At 42.3% G+C, this 23,535-nt stretch overlaps 1 protein-coding gene across 1 annotated transcript in view; it reads right to left on the bottom strand.

Annotated features, from left to right (window-relative positions):
- Positions 1-14,646, bottom strand: part of xrcc4 (X-ray repair complementing defective repair in Chinese hamster cells 4) — a 28,092-nt gene extending 13,446 nt beyond the window's left edge. The window contains exons 1-6 of the mRNA XM_074617001.1: positions 14,499-14,646; positions 10,365-10,508; positions 8,389-8,585; positions 3,912-4,078; positions 3,658-3,789; positions 1,774-1,922 (exon numbers count right to left, since the gene is read on the bottom strand). Coding sequence (XP_074473102.1) covers positions 1,774-1,922; positions 3,658-3,789; positions 3,912-4,078; positions 8,389-8,585; positions 10,365-10,506 — 787 coding nt within the window. The 5' untranslated portion in view covers positions 10,507-10,508; positions 14,499-14,646. The remainder of the gene's footprint in view (positions 1-1,773; positions 1,923-3,657; positions 3,790-3,911; positions 4,079-8,388; positions 8,586-10,364; positions 10,509-14,498) is intronic.
- Between the last annotated feature and the right edge of the window lie 8,889 nt (positions 14,647-23,535).

The following is a 23,535-nucleotide window of genomic DNA, read 5'->3' as shown; positions in this document are numbered from 1 at the left end:
CTGATGAGTTCTTCTTCTGTGGTTAAAGTGCTGCTAATCTGTGACATCAGGTTAAAGTATAAACGAACGCCGTCCAGCACCGTGTCACAAGTCCTTAAAAGGGAACTTTTCCAGGAACATTAGTTATCATTCCCCACCTCGTCTCCGTTATACCGTCTTCATAAAGACGTGACGTTAGTGGATCATCTACAGGACGTACATTAGAACCTGGAGGTCAACATTATATCACAGAACATGGTGGTTCTGATGGGAAACACCTGCTGTGACATCACGACTAGACGTGCGTCACAACACCTCGTGGAGTATTTTCACATTAAAAGTTGGTAGAATATGACCGTGGTATTTTCTGGGAGCTGTTGTCATGGCGGCCGAGTGTGTTTTTCAAGCCCAGAAGAAATAACCATGACATCACCGAGGAGTTATGTAACGGCGAAGTCGCGGGGCCTCCGTGAGGCCGACGTCCCAAAACGCCTTTAAACACCAGCAGCTCCGTAACGTTGACGTTCCACTTCATCAACCTGGAGCCTCCCAGACGGGCTGCATGTGATTAATGTGCCACCAGCAGGAGGTCGGGGTGGGGGGGGGTACGGAGCGGAGGTGTGTGTTACAACATACGTTACCCATCATGCAGCTGTGTAAGAGAGAGAGGGGACTTTTCTGCCCTCATCTCAGCCCTGATTTTTCCACTTTCTCACACATGAATCGACCGCAGCCAGGTTTGTTTGATACGTCAGGGCTTTTATTTTGGCGGCGTAGGTGTCCCCGTCCTCCGTGTGATGAGGGAAAGTGTTGTTCCTGTTGCCATGACGGTGACTCAGACGGCCGCTCGGCGCCAAAAGATAGAAGGAAGCGAGCTTTAAGGAAACGAGAGGTTTCACTTTGTGTGTGTTTACGGCGTCGTTTAGTGTCGTATGTATAGAGACCGACTGTTGATGTCAAACAGGAAGTGTTAAAGGTCCCACCCAGTAAGAAGTCATGGAACATTAATGTATGTGTACGCCATAGTTTTTTAATTATGAGGCTTTACGACACAGTTTATATCAAACCATCTGCGTCCATTCGTCTCCATTAAAGTCACATATTCTTTTAATTATGAACGGCCGTGTTTGTAAAACTCAATAAATAAAACATCTCACACATAACAAACATGAATCATATTTTAATAATGAATAAATGAACAGATATTGCTTCAAATTAGAGCTGTTAAAGTTAACGCAAATTAGTTTTAACGCCACTAATTTATTTAACGCAACGTGTGATTTTAATAACCCTCTTAAAAATCTGACGAGCTCAGCCGCTATTCAATCTTCCGGAGGTCGTAGCGGATTCAGTTTTAAAGCTAGACTGAAGATACTGGTATCATATGAAACTATAAAGCCTGATGAATCCATCGGTACCAACCATGTTATACTAGCTGGTCATGAAGGAGGTTAAATAACGCTCCAAACTTAAGCTAAATTATGTCAAGGAAAAACTGTCATGGTCGTTTTCAAAGGGGTCCCTTGACCTCTGACCTCCAGATATGTGAATGTAAATGGGTTCTGTCTATCTGACAACCAGATCAGGTGATGAATCAGGTGTCGTGACCTCAAACTGAACGTCAAACGACGACTGATGCTTCTGTTTAGTTTCTCCAGTAACAACCAGAAGATGAATGAAAAGACGTTTCTGTTGGAAACAGAGGAAGTCGTTGGTTTGATGATTCACATTTAAGAGTTAAAGGAGGTCAGACGGCGTTTAGAGTCTACGAGGCTTCACCGATAGAGATCTTACCTCGGGTGGATGAAGAGGAGGCTGCAGCCGACTGCACTTCCTCTGGCTCTTCATCAGTACTTCCTCCATAGTCATCCTCCTCCTGATCTGCTGTCCGGTCCGATTTTACTGAATCCTCCTTCTTCTTCTTCTTCTTCTGTTCCTCAGAACTACAACAGATTCATTTATAGTCAACACAGCAGTCTATAAATCACCATAACTCCTTCATATTAAATCAATACAAAGACTACTAAACTATCACAGGACTTTCACAATAAGAGAGATGAATCAGAGACAGTAATCAGGAACAGGCGTCAGAGTGTTGAGCAACTTGTTGAGCAACTAGAAAACTTTACATGTGTTGAAAATGTGCAGATGAAACGATTTCTCTTGTTTGAAACTGTGTGAAGTTATTTTTTTTAAATGTTAGTTCTTTGTTTGTGAGACGTTGTGTTGAGTTACAGTGACAGTGACGCACCAACGGAGAGGACGTCAGTCAAAGTGTTTCAAGTATCAGTGTAAATAAAAGCACTGAAAGAAGTGTAGGATCGATTCATACGACGGCGTAATAGGGTCATTGTAGGTCAAAAACGATAATTATGGAGCCAGAGGAGGGGGGTAGTAAAAAGTGATACATTTACAAAATTCATTAAGACTAAAATATTCTTGAATATCATATTTTTAGGACTTCATGTGCAAAATACAATAGATGAGCATTAATAAAAGCTCAGTCCAGCTCAGTGTAGAGGAGGTTCTCAGTGTAGAGGAGGTTCTCAGTGTAAAGGAGGTTCTCAGTGTAGAGGAGGTTCTCAGTGTAAAGGAGGTTCTCAGTGTAAAGGAGGTTCTCAGTGTAAAGGAGGTTCTCAGTGTAAAGGAGGTTCTCAGGGTAGAGGAGGTTCTCAGTGTAAAGGAGGTTCTCAGGGTGAAGGAGGTTCTCAGGGTAGAGGAGGTTCTCAGTGTAAAGGAGGTTCTCAGTGTAAAGGAGGTTCTCAGGGTAGAGGAGGTTCTCAGTGTAAAGGAGGTTCTCAGTGTAAAGGAGGTTCTCAGTGTAAAGGAGGTTCTCAGGGTAGAGGAGGTTCTCAGTGTAAAGGAGGTTCTCAGGGTGAAGGAGGTTCTCAGTGTAAAGGAGGTTCTCAGTGTAAAGGAGGTTCTCAGGGTAGAGGAGGTTCTCAGTGTAAAGGAGGTTCTCAGTGTAAAGGAGGTTCTCAGGGTAGAGGAGGTTCTCAGTGTAAAGGAGGTTCTCAGTGTAAAGGAGGTTCTCAGTGTAAAGGAGGTTCTCAGTGTAAAGGAGGTTCTCAGTGTAAAGGAGGTTCTCAGGGTGAAGGAGGTTCTCAGTGTAGAGGAGGTTCTCAGTGTAAAGGAGGTTCTCAGTGTAAAGGAGGTTCTCAGTGTAAAGGAGGTTCTCAGTGTAAAGGAGGTTCTCAGTGTAAAGGAGGTTCTCAGGGTGAAGGAGGTTCTCAGTGTAGAGGAGGTTCTCAGTGTAAAGGAGGTTCTCAGTGTAAAGGAGGTTCTCAGTGTAAAGGAGGTTCTCAGTGTAAAGGAGGTTCTCAGTGTAAAGGAGGTTCTCAGTGTAAAGGAGGTTCTCAGTGTAAAGGAGGTTCTCAGTGTAAAGGAGGTTCTCAGGGTAGAGGAGATTCTCAGTGTAAAGGAGGTTCTCAGTGTAAAGGAGGTTCTCAGGGTGAAGGAGGTTCTCAGGGTAAAGGAGGTTCTCAGTGTAGAGGAGGTTCTCAGGGTGAAGGAGGTTCTCAGTGTAGAGGAGGTTCTCAGTGTAAAGGAGGTTCTCAGTGTAAAGGAGGTTCTCAGTGTAAAGGAGGTTCTCAGTGTAAAGGAGGTTCTCAGTGTAAAGGAGGTTCTCAGGGTAAAGGAGGTTCTCAGGGTGAATACGTGTAGAAGGCTTCAGTTTACCTGGTTTCCTGCAGGTGTGTGACAGCTTCCTGTAGACTGCGGATCTTTGCTTTCTTCTCATTCAGGACCAAAACAAAGCGAGAGTAGAGCTCCGCCTCCAGAGCTTCTTTACCTCCAGAGTAACGCTTCAGTCTTCAATAAACAACAACACACAAGCATGAATATCTGGAGGTCACACTTCATCCATCTAACCTCATTTATCCCCAGACTATTACAGAGGGTTGATGATACTGTGTTGTGTGTTGTGTGTTTACTCTGTAGTGATGCGTTGATGTTCTCGTCTCAGTCGTCGGTTCTCCTCCTCCAGGTTCTGGTTCTGGTTCTCCAGAGTGTTCCCTCTCTGCAGGCTGTGGATCAGTAACTCCCTCACGGCCTCCGCCGGCTCCGGGACGGCCTTCAGCAAAACAGAACCCAACCGGAACTGGAAGAAGGCGAAGAAAAGAAATCAGACAACACTGAAACATCAGAACATCGGAGGAACATCAGAGGAACATCGGAGGAACATCGGAGGAACATCGGAGGAGCATCGGAGGAACATGTGATGGTACCAGCTTCTTTATTCACAGGCTTTTAACAGAGTCACTACAGCTGTTGTATATTATTATTAGTAGTACTAGTCACAGAAGGACCGCCGCCTCCTGGGAAACAAAGATTTCTCTCCAACAGATAAGAGTCAGAACGGCGACTATCACCGCTGACCTCTCTCTAAATAACTGACCTTTACGGGCTGAAACTGTGTGACTGGATAACAAGAGAGAGACGACCGGTAGACGTCTGCTGACAGAACAACAGAAAATATGATGGGATTGTACGTTTCTGCAAACCACAGGAAACGCTGAATGTCCACGTTTCAGAACCATATATATATATATATATATATATATATATATATATATATATATATATATATATATATATATATATGTAACGTAACAACCATTACACTGTAAATAAACAACAACCACCCTTAGGGGACTTTCTTATGTAATATTACATAACAAGCGTAAAAACAACTTTGCGAAAACAACTTACAACATTGCATAAAAAAACATTGCGTAAAAAAATGCTGCGTAAAACAACATTACGAAAAGCGTTTCTTAAAACAGCGTTTCTTAATAAACAACAGCCGCCCTCAGCGGACTTTCTTATGTAACAATCGTAAAACAACGTTACGTAAAACAACGTTACGTAAAACAACGTTACGTAAAACAACGTTACGTAAAACAACGTTACGTAAAACAACGTTACGTAAAACATCGTTACGCAAAACAACGTACGCAAAACAACGTTACGTAAAACAACACAACATTATGTAAAACAACGTTACGTAAAACAACGTTACGTAAAACAACGTTACGTAAAACAACGTTACGTAAAACAACGTTACGTAAAACAACGTTACGTAAAACATCGTTACGCAAAACAACGTTACGCAAAACAACGTACGCAAAACAACGTTACGTAAAACAACACAACATTATGTAAAACAACGTTACGTAAAACAACGTTACGTAAAACAATGTTACGTAAAACAACGTTACGTAAAACAGCTTTACGTAAAACAGCGTTACGTAAAACAGCGTTACGTAAAACAGCGTTACGTAAAAGCGTTACGTAAAACAGCGTTACGTAAAACAGCGTTACGTAAAACAGCGTTACGTAAAACAGCGTTACGTAAAACAACGTTACGTAAAAAGCGCGGCTTCATATGGGACACGAACAGTGTTGCCAATTTGGCAACGTTGTCGCTAGATTTAGCGACTGTTCGTTCCTCTTAGTGACTTCCCTTTCTTAAAAGAGACTAGCGACATATTTACTGACTTATTCAATATGCAAATGAGCGTCACCTGGCAGCTTTTGGAGCTAATGCTCTCTGCTTTCATGGCAAAAGAGTTGGCAACATGAGACACAAACCGCTGTCTCCTGGGTGAAAGTCCTGTGTTTGTTTGACCCGTCCACCCCCCCGACCTCCCGAACTTTGTGGACTTTCTCATTTGTTAAACTCGTTATTATACAACGTAACTTTCACCACCAGTTGCTCGATATACTGCGTCACTTCCTCTGACGTATCCGTGGTCTGCAGAAACATGCTGAGGGGAAGATAAAGAGACTGCTTACGTCTCATTTCCTCCTCATCATCACCTCTTCTTCTGCTCTCTCACATCTCTCTCCGTCACGTCGGGTTCTTTACGAGTGTCTAATATTTGCCAGCTATTACTTCACCACCTCTTAGAAACACTGAGTAAATAACCTCAGAGTTAAATACTGCTCCGAGTGGAAATACCTCTTCTGAGCTCGTCTGGCGAACGCTTCACCTCGTCGTATTCACTCAGTCAGCGTGAAGCTCTGATGTCACCTGACTGCTCTGAGAACACTAGCGGTGGAGCTACCGGTCGCAGCTTGATGTTGTTGACTGGTGAGAGACACCGGTGAGGTTCTGGCTGCACCGTGTTGATGTGGGCAAAGGTTCCCCATGTCGTCATGGAGACGCTGCTGTTTCAAAAGCTGTTTGTGACTCACGGATTCACACTAATTAACTGCTGGACTCTTTTTTTGGGGGAGAAACCTCAGAGAGCAGCTCCACCTCTTCTAACTCCACCGCCACAGAGGACCAATGTTACAGTCATTAATAAACCGGCATGTTTTATGGTGAAAGAAGTTTGAACTCTCGTCCTCGGGAGTCCAAACTCCACAGAACAGGAGGATGAAGGATGCTAAATGAAACTGGACAGTGATGCACTGGTGTCACTGTAATGTAAAGATTAAAGCTTATTCAATTTAATAAACACCACGCTGTGTTTAGTTTGTTTTTCATTCTGCTGTATATATTTATGAATTAAAGTGTGGTGAGATCTGTACACACAGAGGCAGCGCTGTTATACAACATTATAAGGTGTTACCGAACGGTTATATTTGGGTTTCGATTAGCAAGAGTTGTGGATGGTCCCAACAGAACCGCTCAGTTCTCCGTAGTGGTTTGGGTTATAAAATGTCAGAAAATGGTGAAACTTGTGGATCCGTGTTTCCTAAAGCTCAAGACGACGTCTGCAGATGTCTCAAAGATATTCAGTTTACTGTCACAGAGGAGGAAAGAGGTTTCATTTTCTGAAAATGAGCTTGAGTTTTGTTTTGATTCATCTTTAGTTTTAGTCATTAAGTCAAAGTGATCCCGTGGTTTCACTTTGACAACAGACTTTCTCCAAACATCTTCATGGCTCCTGTACAACGTTCACTTCTGATTCAGCAACACAGACTGAAACCATGAGTCTGCTCACATTAACAGAAAACAAGTCATTTTTTTATTCAAAGTAGGTCATCTGGAATTCTTCGTGATATTTACTTTCATGTTGTGTTTCAGTTCATGTTGGAAAAATTGTTCCGATGGCTTTTATTTTCAGTTAGTGAATCTGTTTTAATGCAAACAGTTTTACTTTTTCTTGTCCAAAAAAAGTCAGAAAAGAAAGTAAAAAAAAAGAAAAAAGAAAAGGTTTTAAAAAAATATCAGAAAAATGTCGAAAAAAAAAAAAGAAGACTTGCCCCAAAGTGCATGTGATGATCATAAAGTGGGCATGTCTGTAAAGGGGAGACTCGTGGGTACCCAGAGAACCCATTTACATTCACTGATCTGGAGGTCAGAGGTCAAGGGACCCCTTTGAAAATGGACATGACAGTTTTTCCTCTCCAACATTTAGTGTAAGTTTGGAGCGTTATTTAACCTCCTTCATGACCAGCTAGTCTGACCTGGTTGGTACCGATGGATTCCTGTTAATGTCCGAAAAATGTAAAAAAAAAAAAGAAAAAAGAAAAGTCTGAAAAAAAGCCAGAAAAGTGTCCAAAAAAAGGGCCAATTTTTTTTCAAAAATGTCAAAAAAACAGTCCAAAAAAATGACCCCCCCTAAAAAAAACTAAAATCTGAAAACTGTCCGAAAAAAATGGCAGAAAGATTTAAAATGTAAAAAAAAAAAAAAAAGGCAGAAGACGGGATCAAAAGGAAGATCTTCTAAAGATTGATTGTGTTAATGCGGTAAACAAATGAGTGGCGTTAAAACGCGGTATTAACGCGTTAACTGTGACAGCCCTAGCCTCTACATGTTTCTTCTTCTTGGAGCTGGAAGTCAGCAGAGTTACAGAGAACATGCTGACAACATGCATCACCTCACACACACACACACACACACAGGTTAGGTATGCTAACCGCTCAGGTAACACCTGTACAGGTGTGAGTCTGTGATTAGAGGAGAAGGAGCAGCCGTCAGACTGAAGCCTTTCATTATGACGTCACCACTTTAACACGTTTTTATATGTTGAGCAACAGAAACCCCCTCCGATGACACATCCCAGCACACTTCTGTAAATCTTCTGTTTCCAGCTGAACAACAGATGCATCCGTTCGTTTCCTTTTCGCTGCAACAGACACACTCACATTTCCATTCTGTCACCGTTACCGCGGCAACGAGGTGTTATTGTCGCCATCATGTGTTCACACAACTGACCCCTGAACAGAGATTATTCAGCCTGTTGCTAAACAACGCTGCTCTACTCCCAGTGACACACATTCAGGTTATATATTTAACATATTATACGGTTTGAGTTTGTTCTTTGGCATCGGTTATTGGTTTTATTTATTTATTATTTAAATCCCGTCCCATCAAACATCAACTATCAGCGTTTCACTGATAAAGCTGCAGAGTCAAAACAAACCAGCGCTTCTTTAAACGGAGAGATACTCACAGAGATGTCCTTCTGGACCTTCTCGTACGCCAGAGTGACGGTGGAGCCGCGGTCGGGCGGCGTCGGCGTCAGGGCGAAGCCGTACGTGACGGCGCCGTTGGCGTCGGTCTCGGTCAGCGCCTGCTGGAGGTCCTGGACGTAGCGCTCCGTCTGCATCTCCAGCTCCGCCGCCTCACCGCTCACGGCGGCCTCGCTCACTAGAAGGTCACGTACAGAAACGTTAAAGAAGATGTAAAGAGATAAGAGCAGCGTGTTGACGTCTGGGTTAAACGAGACAACGGGTATAATGTTGAGGTACTTTACTGGAGTATTTCCATTTTCTACTACTTCTACTCCACGACATCTCACAGGGAAACTACACTTATCTGACAACTGAAATTAGATTCAGATTAATAATATGAAATATAACCAACAAATAAATTTGGATTTATTATTATAGATTAAGATAAAACTTTGTTGTTCATGAGGGTAAATTCACAAACTACTAATACCCAGCAGGATATAAACCAGCTTTTACCAGCTGCAACATGAAACTGATGAACAACTTAATGCATCAATAATTACAATACAATAATATATATTACTCTGCATAATGAGGACTTTTACTTTTGGTACTTTAAGTAGATTTTGATGCTGATACTTTTGTAATTTTACGTAAGTACGATTTTGAATGCAGGACTTTAACTTGTAACAGAATATTTCTACACTGTGGAATCACTACTTTTTAGTGCTGTTAATCAATTCAATATTTAATCACGATTAATTGCAAATTAATTGCACATTTTTTATCTGATCTAAATGTACCTTAAAGGGAGATTTGTCAAGTATTTAATACTCTTATCAACATCTGTAATTCAGATGAGCTCCACATTTACCAGCTGCAACAGTAAAGTGATGAACACATATTATTCAAAGTAGATTTTGACGCTGATACTTTTGTAATTTTACGTAAGTAAGATTTCTAATGCAGTACTTTCACTGGAGTATTTCTACACTGTAGTACTGCTCGCTGTTATTTGGATTTTAGACGCCGTTACTCCAACAGTACCGGTGGTACCGTAGAAAAACCGAGTGGCGTCACGTTGTCAGAGTCTTGGCATCGACTTGGTACTGAAGTAACGCGTCTAGTGACATCACTAGTTTTAGGGAAAGTAAGTGGACCTTGAGTGGAGATTAGTCAGCTGCTGTTTCCAGCTGTCAGGCTCAACGTTTAAGGCAACGTGGATGACGAGATGTTGAAGAGATGAGTGGTAATAAATAAATATAAAGATGGAGGAGCATGGAGTTCTAGTAGGTATCGATACCGATAAACACTGATAAGACTCATCTGAGAATGAAGTAAAGGTTGAACATCGACGGCTCTGTGTGAGAGAGGTCACACTGCTGGAGGTGGAAACAATAAATCTTCCACTGAGTGAAGCTGTCCGAGCAGCGCGAAGGTCAACGACGCGCTAAAATCACTCCCAGGTGAGGAGAGGAAGGTGAGGAAGGTGTGAGTGTGTGTGTGTGTGGTCGAACAGGTGAGGTCGTAGTATCAGGTGAGGTCGTAGTATCAGGTGAGGTCGTAGTATCAGGTGAGGTCGTAGTATCAGGTGAGGTCGTAGTATCAGGTGAGGTCGTAGTATCAGGTGAGGTCGTAGTATCAGGTGAGGTCGTAGTATCAGGTGAGGTCGTAGTATCAGGTGAGGTCGTAGTAACAGGTGAGGTCGTAGTATCAGGTGAGGTCGTAGTATCAGGTGAGGTCGTAGTATCAGGTGAGGTCGTAGTATCAGGTGAGGTCGTAGTATCAGGTGAGGTCGTAGTATCAGGTGAGGTCGTAGTATCAGGTGAGGTCGTAGTAACAGGTGAGGTCGTAGTATCAGGTGAGGTCGTAGTATCAGGTGAGGTCGTAGTATCAGGTGAGCATAAATCTGTCAGGTCAGATGTTAAAATGTGAGACAACAAGCTGTGAGGTGAGATGTGTTTTGTTTCTTTACCGTCTCCTCTCCAGGCGTCCTGTCCGTCAGTCAGCAGCAGCTGGAAGCCTGAAGCTAAGCCCCGCCCCCTCCAGTCCACCCGCAGGAAGTAGGAGGAGTCGGGCTCCGAGGAGACGACGACCTCGCGCACCGACACGTGCATCCCTACAGACGACAACAACAACAACACAAAGTCAGAGCACTAACCCAGAGGTCATGTTACACACATACCTGACCTTTGACCTTTGACCTTTGACCACCACAATCTAATCAGTTCATCTCTGAGTTCAAGTGGACTTCTGAAGAATTTGAAGAAATTCCCTCCAGAGCGTTCTTGAGATAACGCTGTCATGAGAACGGGACAGACGGACGGACGGACGGACGGACAGCCCATAAACATAAAGCCTCCGGCCGTCGCCGGCTTCTTAAAGCTGAATATTTCCTGGTTTCTTTCCTTCTCTGTGACGGGAAACTGAATATCTTTGAGACATCTGAGGACGTCGTCTTGAGCTTTAGGACACACTGATCCACATTTATCACCGTTTTATGGACCAAACAACTAATCCATTAATCAAGACAATAATCGTTAGCTTCAGCCCTACAACAAGATAATAATAACCAGTATCGGGTATCGGGTCCGATACTGCGCTCATGTACTCGTACTCGCAAAACGGCTCCAATACAACGGCACCGATACCACTTTACCGTGGTGCGCCCGACCCCGCAGGGCCGGGATCCCACCTCAACCAGGGCGCGCCGGCCCTCACTTTCATTGCGCCACGGGGTTTTGCTTGCACGCTCTGACGTTAGACTCTTTGGTCCGTGTTTGAAGGCGGGTCTGGTGGGTTGCCGACACCGCCACAGACCCCTGCCGCCTTTTTTTTCTTGACAGTCGCACCGGGAGCAGGGGGCCCCGTCCCTCCTCCCCGGCGGGGACAGAGGGCTCAGCGAGCCCTTTGTCCGTGGTGCGGCGAGGTCCGGGCGGTGAGCGCTGTACAGCTGCGGCTGTGAGCCACCTTCGCCCCGAGCCTTTCCAAACCGACCTAGAGCCGGTGGCGGCGCACCGCCTCGTATGCGGGACTCCCCAGCCTGCCGTGTGTCGCTCACACCCTCCAGCTGGCTGTTAACGAGGCTCTTTTGGCACAGAGAAGTACTCGTATCGGTACTCGGTATCGGAGAGTACCCAAATGTTAGTACTTGTACTCGGTCTGAAATAAAGTGGTATCGGTGCATCCCTACATCAGAGTGCAGATCTGACTGATCTGAAGTTTGCTTGCATTAATAAACTGGAACAAGTCTTCATCTGGACATTTCTAATTAGATTTATGCCGTCTTCTCATTGTGAGCTTCTCCAGCTTCAGATTGAACCCTGATCAGTACCACACTGAACCAGCCTGACATCTGGAGGTGTGTCAGTCCAGCTGTTCTTACATCAGTTTCCTGGCACGCGTCGCAGCCGACCAGCCAACACGTTCTATTTACCTCCGCTCGCCGTCGGCTGCGACCGTCCTGCCGCTGACGGGAGAAAAGAGAGCTGCGTGTCTGCAGGAGGCCGAGCTGCTGTTTTATAGACGGAGTAGAAGACGTGCTGGAGGTCTGGAGGGAAAGTGGATCTGTAAACCATCAGAGACCCCATAAGGCTTGGAGAGGAGAAACCATGGAGCCCCCCCACAGCAGAAACCACACAAGGCCGGTCTGTTGTTCGCTGCTTTCAGAGCTGCTCGACTCCAGATTCAAGTGTTTATTATCTTAAGAAGAAGCAGCCGCTGGCAATAAACATCTCAGATCCCAGCCTCCCCCCCACAGCGCTCGTTAAATATGAATAAAGCCATAAACAATGCAAGTAGAAGAATGAGAATAGTGCCGACGTTAAAGGTCCCGTTCTGTAAAAAGTGACATTTTCATGTCTTTTATTTTATAAAGCAGGTTTAAGTATATAAATATATAAATACTGTGAAAGCATCGAAACGCTTAAATCCACAGAGAAACACACACAGCCTGTATTCACAAACTAAGCTTTTGAAACAAGCCGTCAGGATTTCTCTCCATTTGTGATGTCACAAATATACAATATATATAGACCAATTCGAAGTTTTAAACATTCTAAATGGGTCCCAGTTCATTTCCTGTTGCGGTGTATGTGAGTGACATCAGCTGACAGGAAGTAAACATGGACCCCAAGTTGTTGCCTAGCAACGCAATTCCGTTGCAATTCCATTGAAATGCACTAAAACGGAGCGTTTCAGTCAGAGGGTGGATACAGGGATATACAAGCAGACAGTATGAGGAAAATAAAGGTTTGTAAACATGTTCTAGTAGAAACACAAAATACAAGTATGATATGTCCCCTTTAAAATATAAGGATAAAATATCAAATTAAAATATAACATATTTGTGCTAACAGAGCTGGAAGGTGGTGTGGAGGCACTAAATGATTCATCACCTGTTCATTCATTTTGTTCATATAATTGACAGTAATTATCCAATCATAGCTATGGGTATGTCTGTTTTGTTTTTTTCCATAAAAATTAGGGATGCATTGATTTATCTGCCGATATTCGCCTCGTGTACTGCGATCGGCAATACGAAGACATTCACCGACGGCGGCGGCCGATGTTTATCTGTTGCGTTCATTTTGTGCCGACTAAATGTCGTGTTGTTCGCTGCTGATTAAATTACATTTAATTTATGTTTCACAGAATGTTTTGATTGGGGTAGGTCATAAATCCCTCTCATTGAGTAGGTAGTTGAATACAGGCTTATTATTCATGTGAAAGAGGGTTAAATTAAAGCTTGTTTCATAAATGTGTATGATTTAATTTGTGCTCGTTCTTTAAGTCTAAAACTATTAAATTGTTTAGACATTTCAATTTATTCCAATTGTTTAACAGACCCCGAATGTTTTTTATTTTTATTTTATTTTTATTTATTATTTTATTTTATTTTATTTTTGTTATATTATTATATTTTTCCTTTTCTTACATTTTTGTTTGTTGTATAATTCATTTTATTATTATTTTTATACTGTAAAATATATTTGCAGAATTGCAATGAAAAATCTGAACATGTATATTTATTTTTATTTATTTTATTTTATTTTATTTTATTTTATTTTATTTTATTTTATTTTATTGTATTTTATTGTATTTTATTTTATATTTTCCTTTCCACCTGCATGCTAGAAGGATCGTAATGTAATTGTTTAACAGTAGTTTTGCTCAGGTGAACATGGTTAGTCCAGCTTCATGCCAGCATGTCATCACGTGTGTGTGAGAGCAGTGATGCAGTAATACGCAGCCTCTCATTAGGAGTAAAGTACAGACTCACGCCTCCGTTAGCTGGATGCTGATGACCGGCCACCTTTAACTGCATCCTAACAACACCTGCTTCACCACTGAATACATGCAGGAGCAACTCATACTGGAAAGTGTTATTTATTAAATGTAGAGACACCGTTCTTTGCAGCATGAAGTGCGTCTGTCTCTCTTGAAACGGCTATTCCAGTGTTTTAACATCACTAAGCTGCACGGTGATGAAGATCCACTCTGAACTTCACAAGATGCTCCACGTTCCTCGTTTTCACACGATTTCCCCTCTAAAATAACACGTAACATTACTACTTATACTATTATACTATATTACTAATATAATAACATAACATTAAGACTTTATTCTCTTTAACTTCCCAATGTGGCCCTATAATACTCTGTTGTACCTCTAACATGTGGTGGAGTAGAAGTATAAAGCAGATTAAAATGGATATGCTCCAGTATAAGTACCTCAGTATTGTAATAGAGTACTTGTACTTAAAAGTACTCTATTACATTCCAGCAGTTTGCAGCTCCATATAAAACAGAGACGAGCTGAACATCCTCACATTGAGCATCAATCATCAGGTCTCTATTGATCTATTGATATTAGATCAGTTGTTTCATAAGTTGAGAGACTTTCTGTTTAATGTCTGTAATCTTCTGGTGATGATAGAAACTGTATTTAGCTTTCCACAGAGAGGTTTTAGTACTTTAACTGAAGTAAAGTACAGTTCCTCTCCTCCAGTAACACAATGAATCAGGTAGTTAGATAACTAATACAACACGTTTTCAGAAGATTAAAGACCCATTCACACCTCCAACAACAGCACAGTTCTCCTCTCACCTGCTGAAGATCGCTTTCTGGAGTTAATCTGTAATATTTGATGTAAACAACAAAACTAACTGACAACTGTAACCAGGGAAGCTAGCTCTACGTCATCATCCCGCGACACAACCGACCAGCTGATTTAAAGCAGCAGAACCAAAACAACAACAAACAGAAAGAGTCACGTGTTTTACTGCAGGAGAAGTCCTCATAGTACAATATACAATATACAGACAATAATACAAATACAAGTAAAGGTCCTGCATTCAAAACCTTGACCTACCGAAGTAAAAGCACAAAAGTATTAGCATCAAAATATAACACAAAATATATAATACAAAATATATATATATAATAAACAGATTAATATTACTGGGTTGTAATAGTTGGTGCAATAATGGGGGATTCTTCAACTATTTTTACCACATTTTTATTTTTGTTGCACTGTTGGTGGGTGGAACCAAAACAACAACAACCAGAAATATTCAGATGTTTTACTTCAGTAAAAGTCCTGCATTCAAAACTTTAACCTACTTAAGTAAAAGTACAAAATAATAGTATAAAATATAATAAACAGATTAATATTAGTGCATAATGGGGGATTCTTCAACTATTTTTACACAATTTTATTTTTGTTGCACTAAAAAATTTAAATGACAGATCACTTATTATTTCTTATTATATAAAATGTTTTGTTATATTTTTCATATTAATATATTTTGTGGGGTGGAACCAAAACAACAATAACCAGAAATATTCAGATGTTTTACTTCAGTAAAAGTCGTAACAGTGCAAGATACAAAAATTTAAAAAAATACAAGTAAAGGTCCTGCATTCAAAACCTTAAACTACCTTAGTAAAAGTACAAAAGTATTAGCATCAAAATATAATACAAATATATAATACAAAATACATTATACTAAACAGAATAATATTACTGGGTTTTAATAATTGGTGCAATAATGGGGGATTCTTCAACTATTTTTTACCACATTTTTATTTTTGTTGCACTAAAAAATTAAAATGATAGATCAGTTATTATTTCTTATTATGTAAAATGTTTTGTTATATTTTTATATATTAATATATTTTGTCCCTGCAGGGCCACATTTGGTAAGTTGAAATACCTGGATTTATTAGAACTATATGCCAGTAGCAGGACTGGCATGTAGAAACCAGACAGACAACTGTCGACATGCGTCAAAGTTAAAATATAATCATCTGTCCGTGTCCCTCCTCGGTGATGTTTGGGTTTCCTCGTCACAGAGGCTAAGGAAACAAGCTGTGTGGCACATGTTGCAGCAGCCGAGAGGGAAATGAAGGGATTACTGCAGGGACCTGATCTGAGTTCTGCAAACAGACACTCTCTCCAAGAATAATTGCTTTAAGAGGCTGCCCGGGCATCTGAGTGCTTTCTATTAAAGAAACACGCACACTGAAGCTCACATCAGCTGTTTCTCTTCAGGGATTTACATTACATGTGTGTGTGTGTGTGCAGTAGCTCAGCACTGCATGCATGACTGGAGTTCACGTAGAGTTACCTGTGCAGCCCTCACAGGTGTGTGTGTGTGTGTGTGTGTGTGTGTGTGTGTGTGTGTGTGTGTGTGTGTGTGTGTGTGTGCAGGACTCTGTGGGAAATATTAAGTTTCAGTCAGAGAATCCTAAATTGGCTGTAAGCTCGATAAACCTCCTCCACCAAAACACGCGTTGTGTAATAACAGCTACTGGCTTTCTGCACATGTTGAAGTGGTGTACACGGAGCTGTAGGAAAAGTATACAAAGAGAGTTCTAGCCTTTCCCGTATCTCAGTTGTTATCCTGCACTATATTCATATTCTTCATCTCCTGTTATTTTTACATCTGGTATATTTTGTTATACTCTGAATTACTTACTTGTACCTTTTTCCTCACATGTTTGCATTATGGAACTGTGATGCTGGAAATTTGAATTTCCCTCAGGATCAATAAAGTTACTATCTATCTATCTAAGTTAATAAGTTATAACTTACTTAATACTTAAACTACATTTTACTGACGATACTGACGTACTTTACTGAAGGAACATTTCCAATGCAGGACGTTTACTGTACCAGAGTATTTTTACAGTGTGGTATTAGTACTTTTACTGCAGTAGAGGATGTGAATACTTCCTCCATCACTGGAAATGAGAAGCTTCTTTAGTCTGACTATAACGGACTTGGCTGCGTTTCCTACCCTGCAGTGGTGGAAGCTATACTGGGTTAACTGGTTTAATCCTCCAGTAATGAACTGGTTCTTTGTTGTTGTGTTTGCTTAAATGTTTGAGTTGATCCCGACAGTAAGTCCTTCCTGTTTATCTCTTTGTCTTTCTCATCATACAGTTGTGTAATTCCTTGCAGGATGGCCGTCATCGACTGTGTCCTACTCTGTTGTTTCTGATGTTCTTTTGCTGATCAGATAACACAGGTTAGTTTCTGTGGAGTATATGACAAGATCAGAAGAAAGTCCTGCTCAATAATACAATGTTTTACAATGAAAAAACTAATATCATTAACTGTATAAATCAGTAATACTGTCATTTACGTTGAATTAAAGTAAAAAATCACAAGTTAAAGAAATTAATGGCGATAAAACAAATTTTTCATTATCGTATTATTATCATTTTGGTTTTTGGCCGTCTCCATCTTGGTCTTGGCCATGGTTATAGGAAAGAACTACATGGTTGGGCTTGAAACTACTATGTTTGTACAGTGAAAATGAAGCTGAACGTTGTGAACACGGGACTGAAACGAACAGCTGATTGTAACGTTCAACAACGTTATCCACGTGTTCAAAATAGTTTCCTTCCAATCGTAAATGAGAATGCAGTTTAGTTGTATGGGAACTTCATTTTGTAGGAGACACGGTTGGATATCTATACTTGTTCCAAAGAAAGTCAATTAACAACTTTAATTTTCCTTCAAACATGTTGGCACACATTAAAACTGCCTGTTTTTGACGGTTTCATGTAGGGATACTGAAGTTCTTCCATGTACTCGATCACTGAGAATGAAAACAGTGCAGCGTCTGTGTTTAATTAGAGGTACTGATACAGTTTTGGACACGACCTCCTCCATCCTGCCCACAGGCCTTCATAATCCAGCCTCAATCAGTTAACGAAGCTGGCTTCCAGACGTCTCTGTAAACACATCTGGGCTTGTGTTCTTGTTATTGTTGTTATTAGTTTGGGTTCTTATTACTGTCCAATGAGATGAGATCAACCTCCTCGTACTGGTTTAATTTGGCTTTAGATCCGACTGTAGTTCTGTGAAACAGAGCTGTCCAGTGATGTAGATTTGAGGTCTAACACTCTGGCAGCTTTGTGATTCCTGGAAATGTTCTTTATATTGGCTGAGTGGACGTCGGTTACTCAACATCGGATGGTTTCCTCCTTCCATTCAGACCGTGCTGAATGATAACCAGTGAGGTGTTTATACGTCGAACCTCTAAACACTATTATGATATTGTTTCTGACCAAACACGGAGTCAGCAGATGTCCAGTATAAAAGGTTTATTCACAGAGTTGGAGGCGGGTCGATCCTCACAGACCTCTGAGGGTCTGGCGATAGGAAAGGTCAACAAACCGGCGCTCTCTCCGGGACCTGGGTCATTTATTTAGATTGGCACATGGAGGATTCTGGACTCTGGCTGGTGTGGTGGGTGTCGATGGGAACCAGCACAGCAGATCAGATCTGAATAGTGAAGTACAGTGTTTGGAAGGTTTAGTACAACTCATTGTCATAGTTTGTGGCCAACGGATGTGTGACCTCAGCCATCGCCATCTTGGTTTTTGGCCGCCACTATCTTGGTTCTTGGCCGTCTCCATCTTGGTTCTTGGCCGTCTCCATCTTGGTTCTTGGCCGTCTCCATCTTGGTTCTTGGTCGTCTCCATCTTGGTTTTTGACCGTCTCCATCTTGGTTTTTGGTCATCTCCATCTTGGTTCTTGACCGTCGTCAACTCAAAGTCTTATTTCTTGAAAATTTGTGACTTTTTCTCCCCTAAATTTACGATGTAAATCTCAGAAATTCAGTTTTGTTTTCAGAATATCATTTTTGTACCTTTAGTGTTCCTAATACGCCGTCGTATAAAACAGCTGCTCTCTGTAGTCTTTAATCAAACACACAGGAGGAAGCAGTGACTTCCTGTACGGTGAGAAAGTGACTGACTGCATGGTGGACCCACCCAGACCTTTAGAACTAGCTGGGACCCGTCAGATAAACAGGAACATGTTTGCCGGCGGCTCCCGGCATCACCGGAGGGCCCGAGCAGACAGCACAGCCTTATTAACAGATCCACACGGGTCCTCCGGTCTCTCTGTCATTAACTCTTCACTTTCATCTCCTCCTCTGTTCCACTCAGGGATCCTTCCTTCCGCCCGTCTTTAGCATCGCCTGCACCTAAATAGCCTCGAGCACACACATGTGCATGAATGTCGTGGAGCTCTTTGGGCCCGATCCTGCAGTAATGACTTCCAGCTCAATCTGGAGGTAACAAGCATTTCCTGGTGTTGGTGTCTGCAGCTCCCTGTAGTCCTGTCTGGGTCCCACTAAACTCCTCTTCTGGACTCGTCTGTTCGTCTGCAGAGGATTTGCTTACGTGGGCGAAGTTTGCACAAATCTTTTTACGTTGATCAATTTTGGGGATCCAACAGCAGCGATGTGTCCGTCCGTCTGACTTCCTGTCTGTGCCTCGCAGCTCGCAGTCCATCGGTTCCTTCTGAAGACGTCAATCTTTAAAAACACCAATATATACGTTCATGTCTAAAAAAGGCTTGGTAATTTCCAAAAACTACAACGGTGTATTAGAGCCATTGTAGGTAGAAAATAAAATAAGATTATGGAGCTGGGAGACGGGGGTAATACTCAGAGAAAAAACTCTGAATTTAATTTCTTTTTTTTTAGATTAAAGTGGTAAATGAACGACAAAAAAACTTAAATTTACAAGAAAAAAAAATGAATTTTCTCTTAGATTATAAAGTTAGACTTTCTGAGAAAAATATGAAAATGTGTGACTTTCATCTCAGAGAATGTAACTTTTCCCTGTAAATTTGTGAGTTTTTTTCTCCTAAATTTACCGCTTTAAATCAGAGAGAATATCCAGTTTTTCTCGTAAAACGTGTGAGCTTTTACTTCGTAATTTACCGCTTTAATCTCAGAGAATATACAAGTTTTTCCCCAATAAATTTACAACTTTAATCTGGGAAAATCTGACTTTATTTTCTCAGACTATTACCCCCTTTCTCCCGGCTCTGTAATCATTATTATTTCTTTACCTATAATGGCTCTAATACATCGTCGTATAAAACAGCTGATCACTGTAGTTTTAATCAAACCAACAGGAGGAAACAGTGACTTAGTTGGGGACTACTTTCAGCGGCGGATGAATCCACATGTGGTGCTCTAGTGAGCGTTAGTGTCAGCAGGACGGTGTTTTAGTGGGATTGAGTCAGGGGTCTGGTCAACATAATTAACCTGCGATGTTGCTGTGAAGTTTTGCCACATTAGCAAAAAAGAAAAAGTTAAACAGTTGAAACAGCCCATAAATGTAGGAGTGAAGTTAATTAGTTTTAGAGGAAGAGGCGTGACGAAGAGCAGCAGCAGAGCCTGGACGAAGTGATTATAGGTATTTACTGTTAAAGATGAGCTGCCAGGAACTCCAGCTGCCGTCCTGCACTACTGAAAAACTATGGAAATTCATTATCAATATTTTCTTTTATATATATTTTATATTGCAGATTAATCTGAGCACCTGTTGGCTTCTTTTGTTTTTTTAGCTCAGAGTAATAATCTCTGTTTTATCAACAACGAAGGATCATTTTAGCTGCTTTAACAGCTGGAAATGTTGGTATAGAGTCCTGCCCCCCCCCCCCCCCCGCTAGGGGTCACGAGGAGGTCGTGAGGCCGTCTTGATATTAAACTGTTTCCATCCTTTACTGGATGTGTAGTGTTTACCACGCTGGATTTAACATGTGAGGGTGCAGGTCGTATCCACGACGACCCTCCAACGGTTTATACTTTCTGAGGTTTGTTTTGGTTGGCGGATACAGAACGGATATGACGTCACGTTACTCAGACTACCACAATAAAAGATATGACGTCAAGTTACTCAGACTACCACAATAAAAGATATGACGTCAAGTTACTCAGACTACCACAATAAAAGATATGACGTCACGTTACTCAGACTACCACAATAAAAGATATGACGTCACGTTACTCAGACTACCACAATAAAAGATATGACGTCACGTTACTCAGACTACCACAATAAAAGATATGACGTCACGTTACTCAGACTACCACAATAAAAGATATGACGTCACGTTACTCAGACTACCACAATAAAAGATATGACGTCACGTTACTCAGACTACCACAATAAAAGATATGACGTCACGTTACTCAGACTACCACAATAAAAGATATGACGTCACGTTACTCAGACTACCACAATAAAAGATATGACGTCACGTTACTCAGACTACCACAATAAAAGATATGACGTCACGTTACTCAGACTACCACAATAAAAGATATGACGTCACGTTACTCAGACTACCACAATAAAAGATATGACGTCACGTTACTCAGACTACCACCATAAAAGATATGACGTCACGTTACTCAGACTACCACAATAAAAGATATGACGTCACGTTACTCAGACTACCACAATAAAAGATATGACGTCACGTTACTCAGACTACCACCATAAAAGCGGTAACTTCCTTCTAAACTCCACAGACTCAGATGAAGCAGATATATTGATTCTGGCATTAAAACATTAGTATAATTGTATTATTTATTAATCACTTATTTTATTTTTGTTTAATTTGTAGAATTTTATTCTTTCATGGATATTTTATCAATCATCTATTTTACTGTATTTAATTTGTAGAATTTTATTATATTTTATTAATCACCGATTGTATTGTATTTAATTTGTATAATTTTATTTTTGGGGGTATTTATTTATAATTTATAAAATGAAAAATAAAAGCGGTAACTTCCTTCTACCTCCATAGAGACTCAAAGGAAGCAAATAAATCGATTCTGGCATTAAAAACATCGATTTAGAAATCATAGGAAAAAAAATAAAAAATCACGATACATAAGTGAATCATTATTCCCCCCCCCCCCCCCCCCTACTGTACGTCCAGCTAACAGCTCAGAGGAGGAGATCAGGATGAAGAGTGGATGTTGGGCAATCCAGTAACAATAGTCAGAGGAGAGACCCCCCCTCTCAGCTCCTCTTAAATTGGACCCAGGACACGTCAGTGAATGAAGCCTCTGTGCTAAGTCTCCTGTGGATCAAACTTTTGGGTAGATTGCGTAATCAGCCTCAGCGAGCTGCTTCACTTTGCCTCCATCAGGCTCTGTGGAAACCAGCACAGGGGGGGTCCTCTGAGGGTAACCAGGAACAGGGGGGTCCTCTGAGGGTAACCAGGAACAGGGGGGTCCTCTGAGGGTAACCAGGAACAGGGGGGTCCTCTGAGGGTAACCAGGAACAGGGGGGTCCTCTGAGGGTAACCAGGAACAGGGGGGTCCTCTGAGGGTAACCAGGAACAGGGGGGTCCTCTGAGGGTAACCAGGACCAGGAGGGGTCCTCTGAGGGTAACCAGGAACAGGGGGGTCCTCTGAGGGTAACCAGGAACAGGAGGGGTCCTCTGAGGGTAACCAGGACCAGGAGGGTCCTCTGAGGGTAACCAGGAACAGGAGGGGTCCTCTGAGGGTAACCAGGACCAGGAGGGGTCCTCTGAGGGTAACCAGGAACAGGGGGGTCCTCTGAGGGTAACCAGGAACAGGAGGGGTCCTCTGAGGGTAACCAGGACCAGGAGGGGTCCTCTGAGGGTAACCAGGAACAGGGGGGGTCCTCTGAGGGTAACCAGGAACAGGGGGGTCCTCTGAGGGTAACCAGGAACAGGGGGGGTCCTCTGAGGGTAACCAGGACCAGGGAGGGTCCTCTGAGGGTAACCAGGAACAGGGGGGCTCCTCTGAGGGTAACCAGGACCAGGGGGGTCCTCTGAGGGTAACCAGGAACAGGGGGGGGTCCTCTGAGGGTAACCAGGACCAGGACCAGGGGGGGTCCTCTGAGGGTAACCAGGACCAGGGGGGGTCCTCTGAGGGTAACCAGGACCAGGGGGGGCTCCTCTGAGGGTAACCAGGACCAGGGGGGCTCTTCTGAGGGTAACCAGGACCAGGACCAGGGGGGGTCCTCTGAGGGTAACCAGGAACAGGACCAGGGGGGGTCCTCTGAGGGTAACCAGGACCAGGGGGGGTCCTCTGAGGGTAACCAGGAACAGGACCAGGGGGGGTCCTCTGAGGGTAACCAGGAACAGGGGGGGTCCTCTGAGGGTAACCAGGAACAGGACCAGGGGGGGTCCTCTGAGGGTAACCAGGACCAGGGGGGGCTCCTCTGAGGGTAACCAGGACCAGGGGGGGTCCTCTGAGGGTAACCAGGACCAGGGGGGGTCCTCTGAGGGTAACCAGGACCAGGGGGGGTCCTCTGAGGGTGACCAGGACCAGGGGGGGTCCTCTGAGGGTAACCAGGACCAGGGGGGGTCCTCTGAGGGTGACCTCCAGCAGGCGGTATTTAATTTGTAGAATTTTATTATATTTTTTATTATTTTATTTATCACTTATTATATTGTATTCAATTTTAATAATTAGATTTTTGGGGGTATTTATTTATAATTGATCATTTGAAATACTTTGAGCAACACGTCAACCAGTGGTGAGAACTTTAAGAACCTTCTCTGGAAGCTAAATGTTAAATGCTGTTAACTTCAGATATTAGAATCAACATGAAGCAGATATTCCCTGATTTCCTCTGCACCCTGAACGCATCATGAAGCACATCTTCATCACCTTCATCATCACATCAACTTCTCTGTGATCTGAACTGAACCAGTGATGCCACCGAGTGGCCGAGTCGTCACATTACAGCTGCAGCAGAACCAGAACCGCACATCTGCTTTCTAATAGTTTCTTTGGATTGAAGTTGTTTTTCCGGCTCCAGAACAAAGAGACGCTTTAAA

This window comes from Sebastes fasciatus, chromosome 19, assembly GCF_043250625.1.
Source record: "Sebastes fasciatus isolate fSebFas1 chromosome 19, fSebFas1.pri, whole genome shotgun sequence".
Classification (NCBI taxonomy): domain Eukaryota; kingdom Metazoa; phylum Chordata; class Actinopteri; order Perciformes; family Sebastidae; genus Sebastes; species Sebastes fasciatus.
Note: the sequence above shows the minus strand (reverse complement) of the source record. Positions and strands in the feature narration are given on the sequence as shown.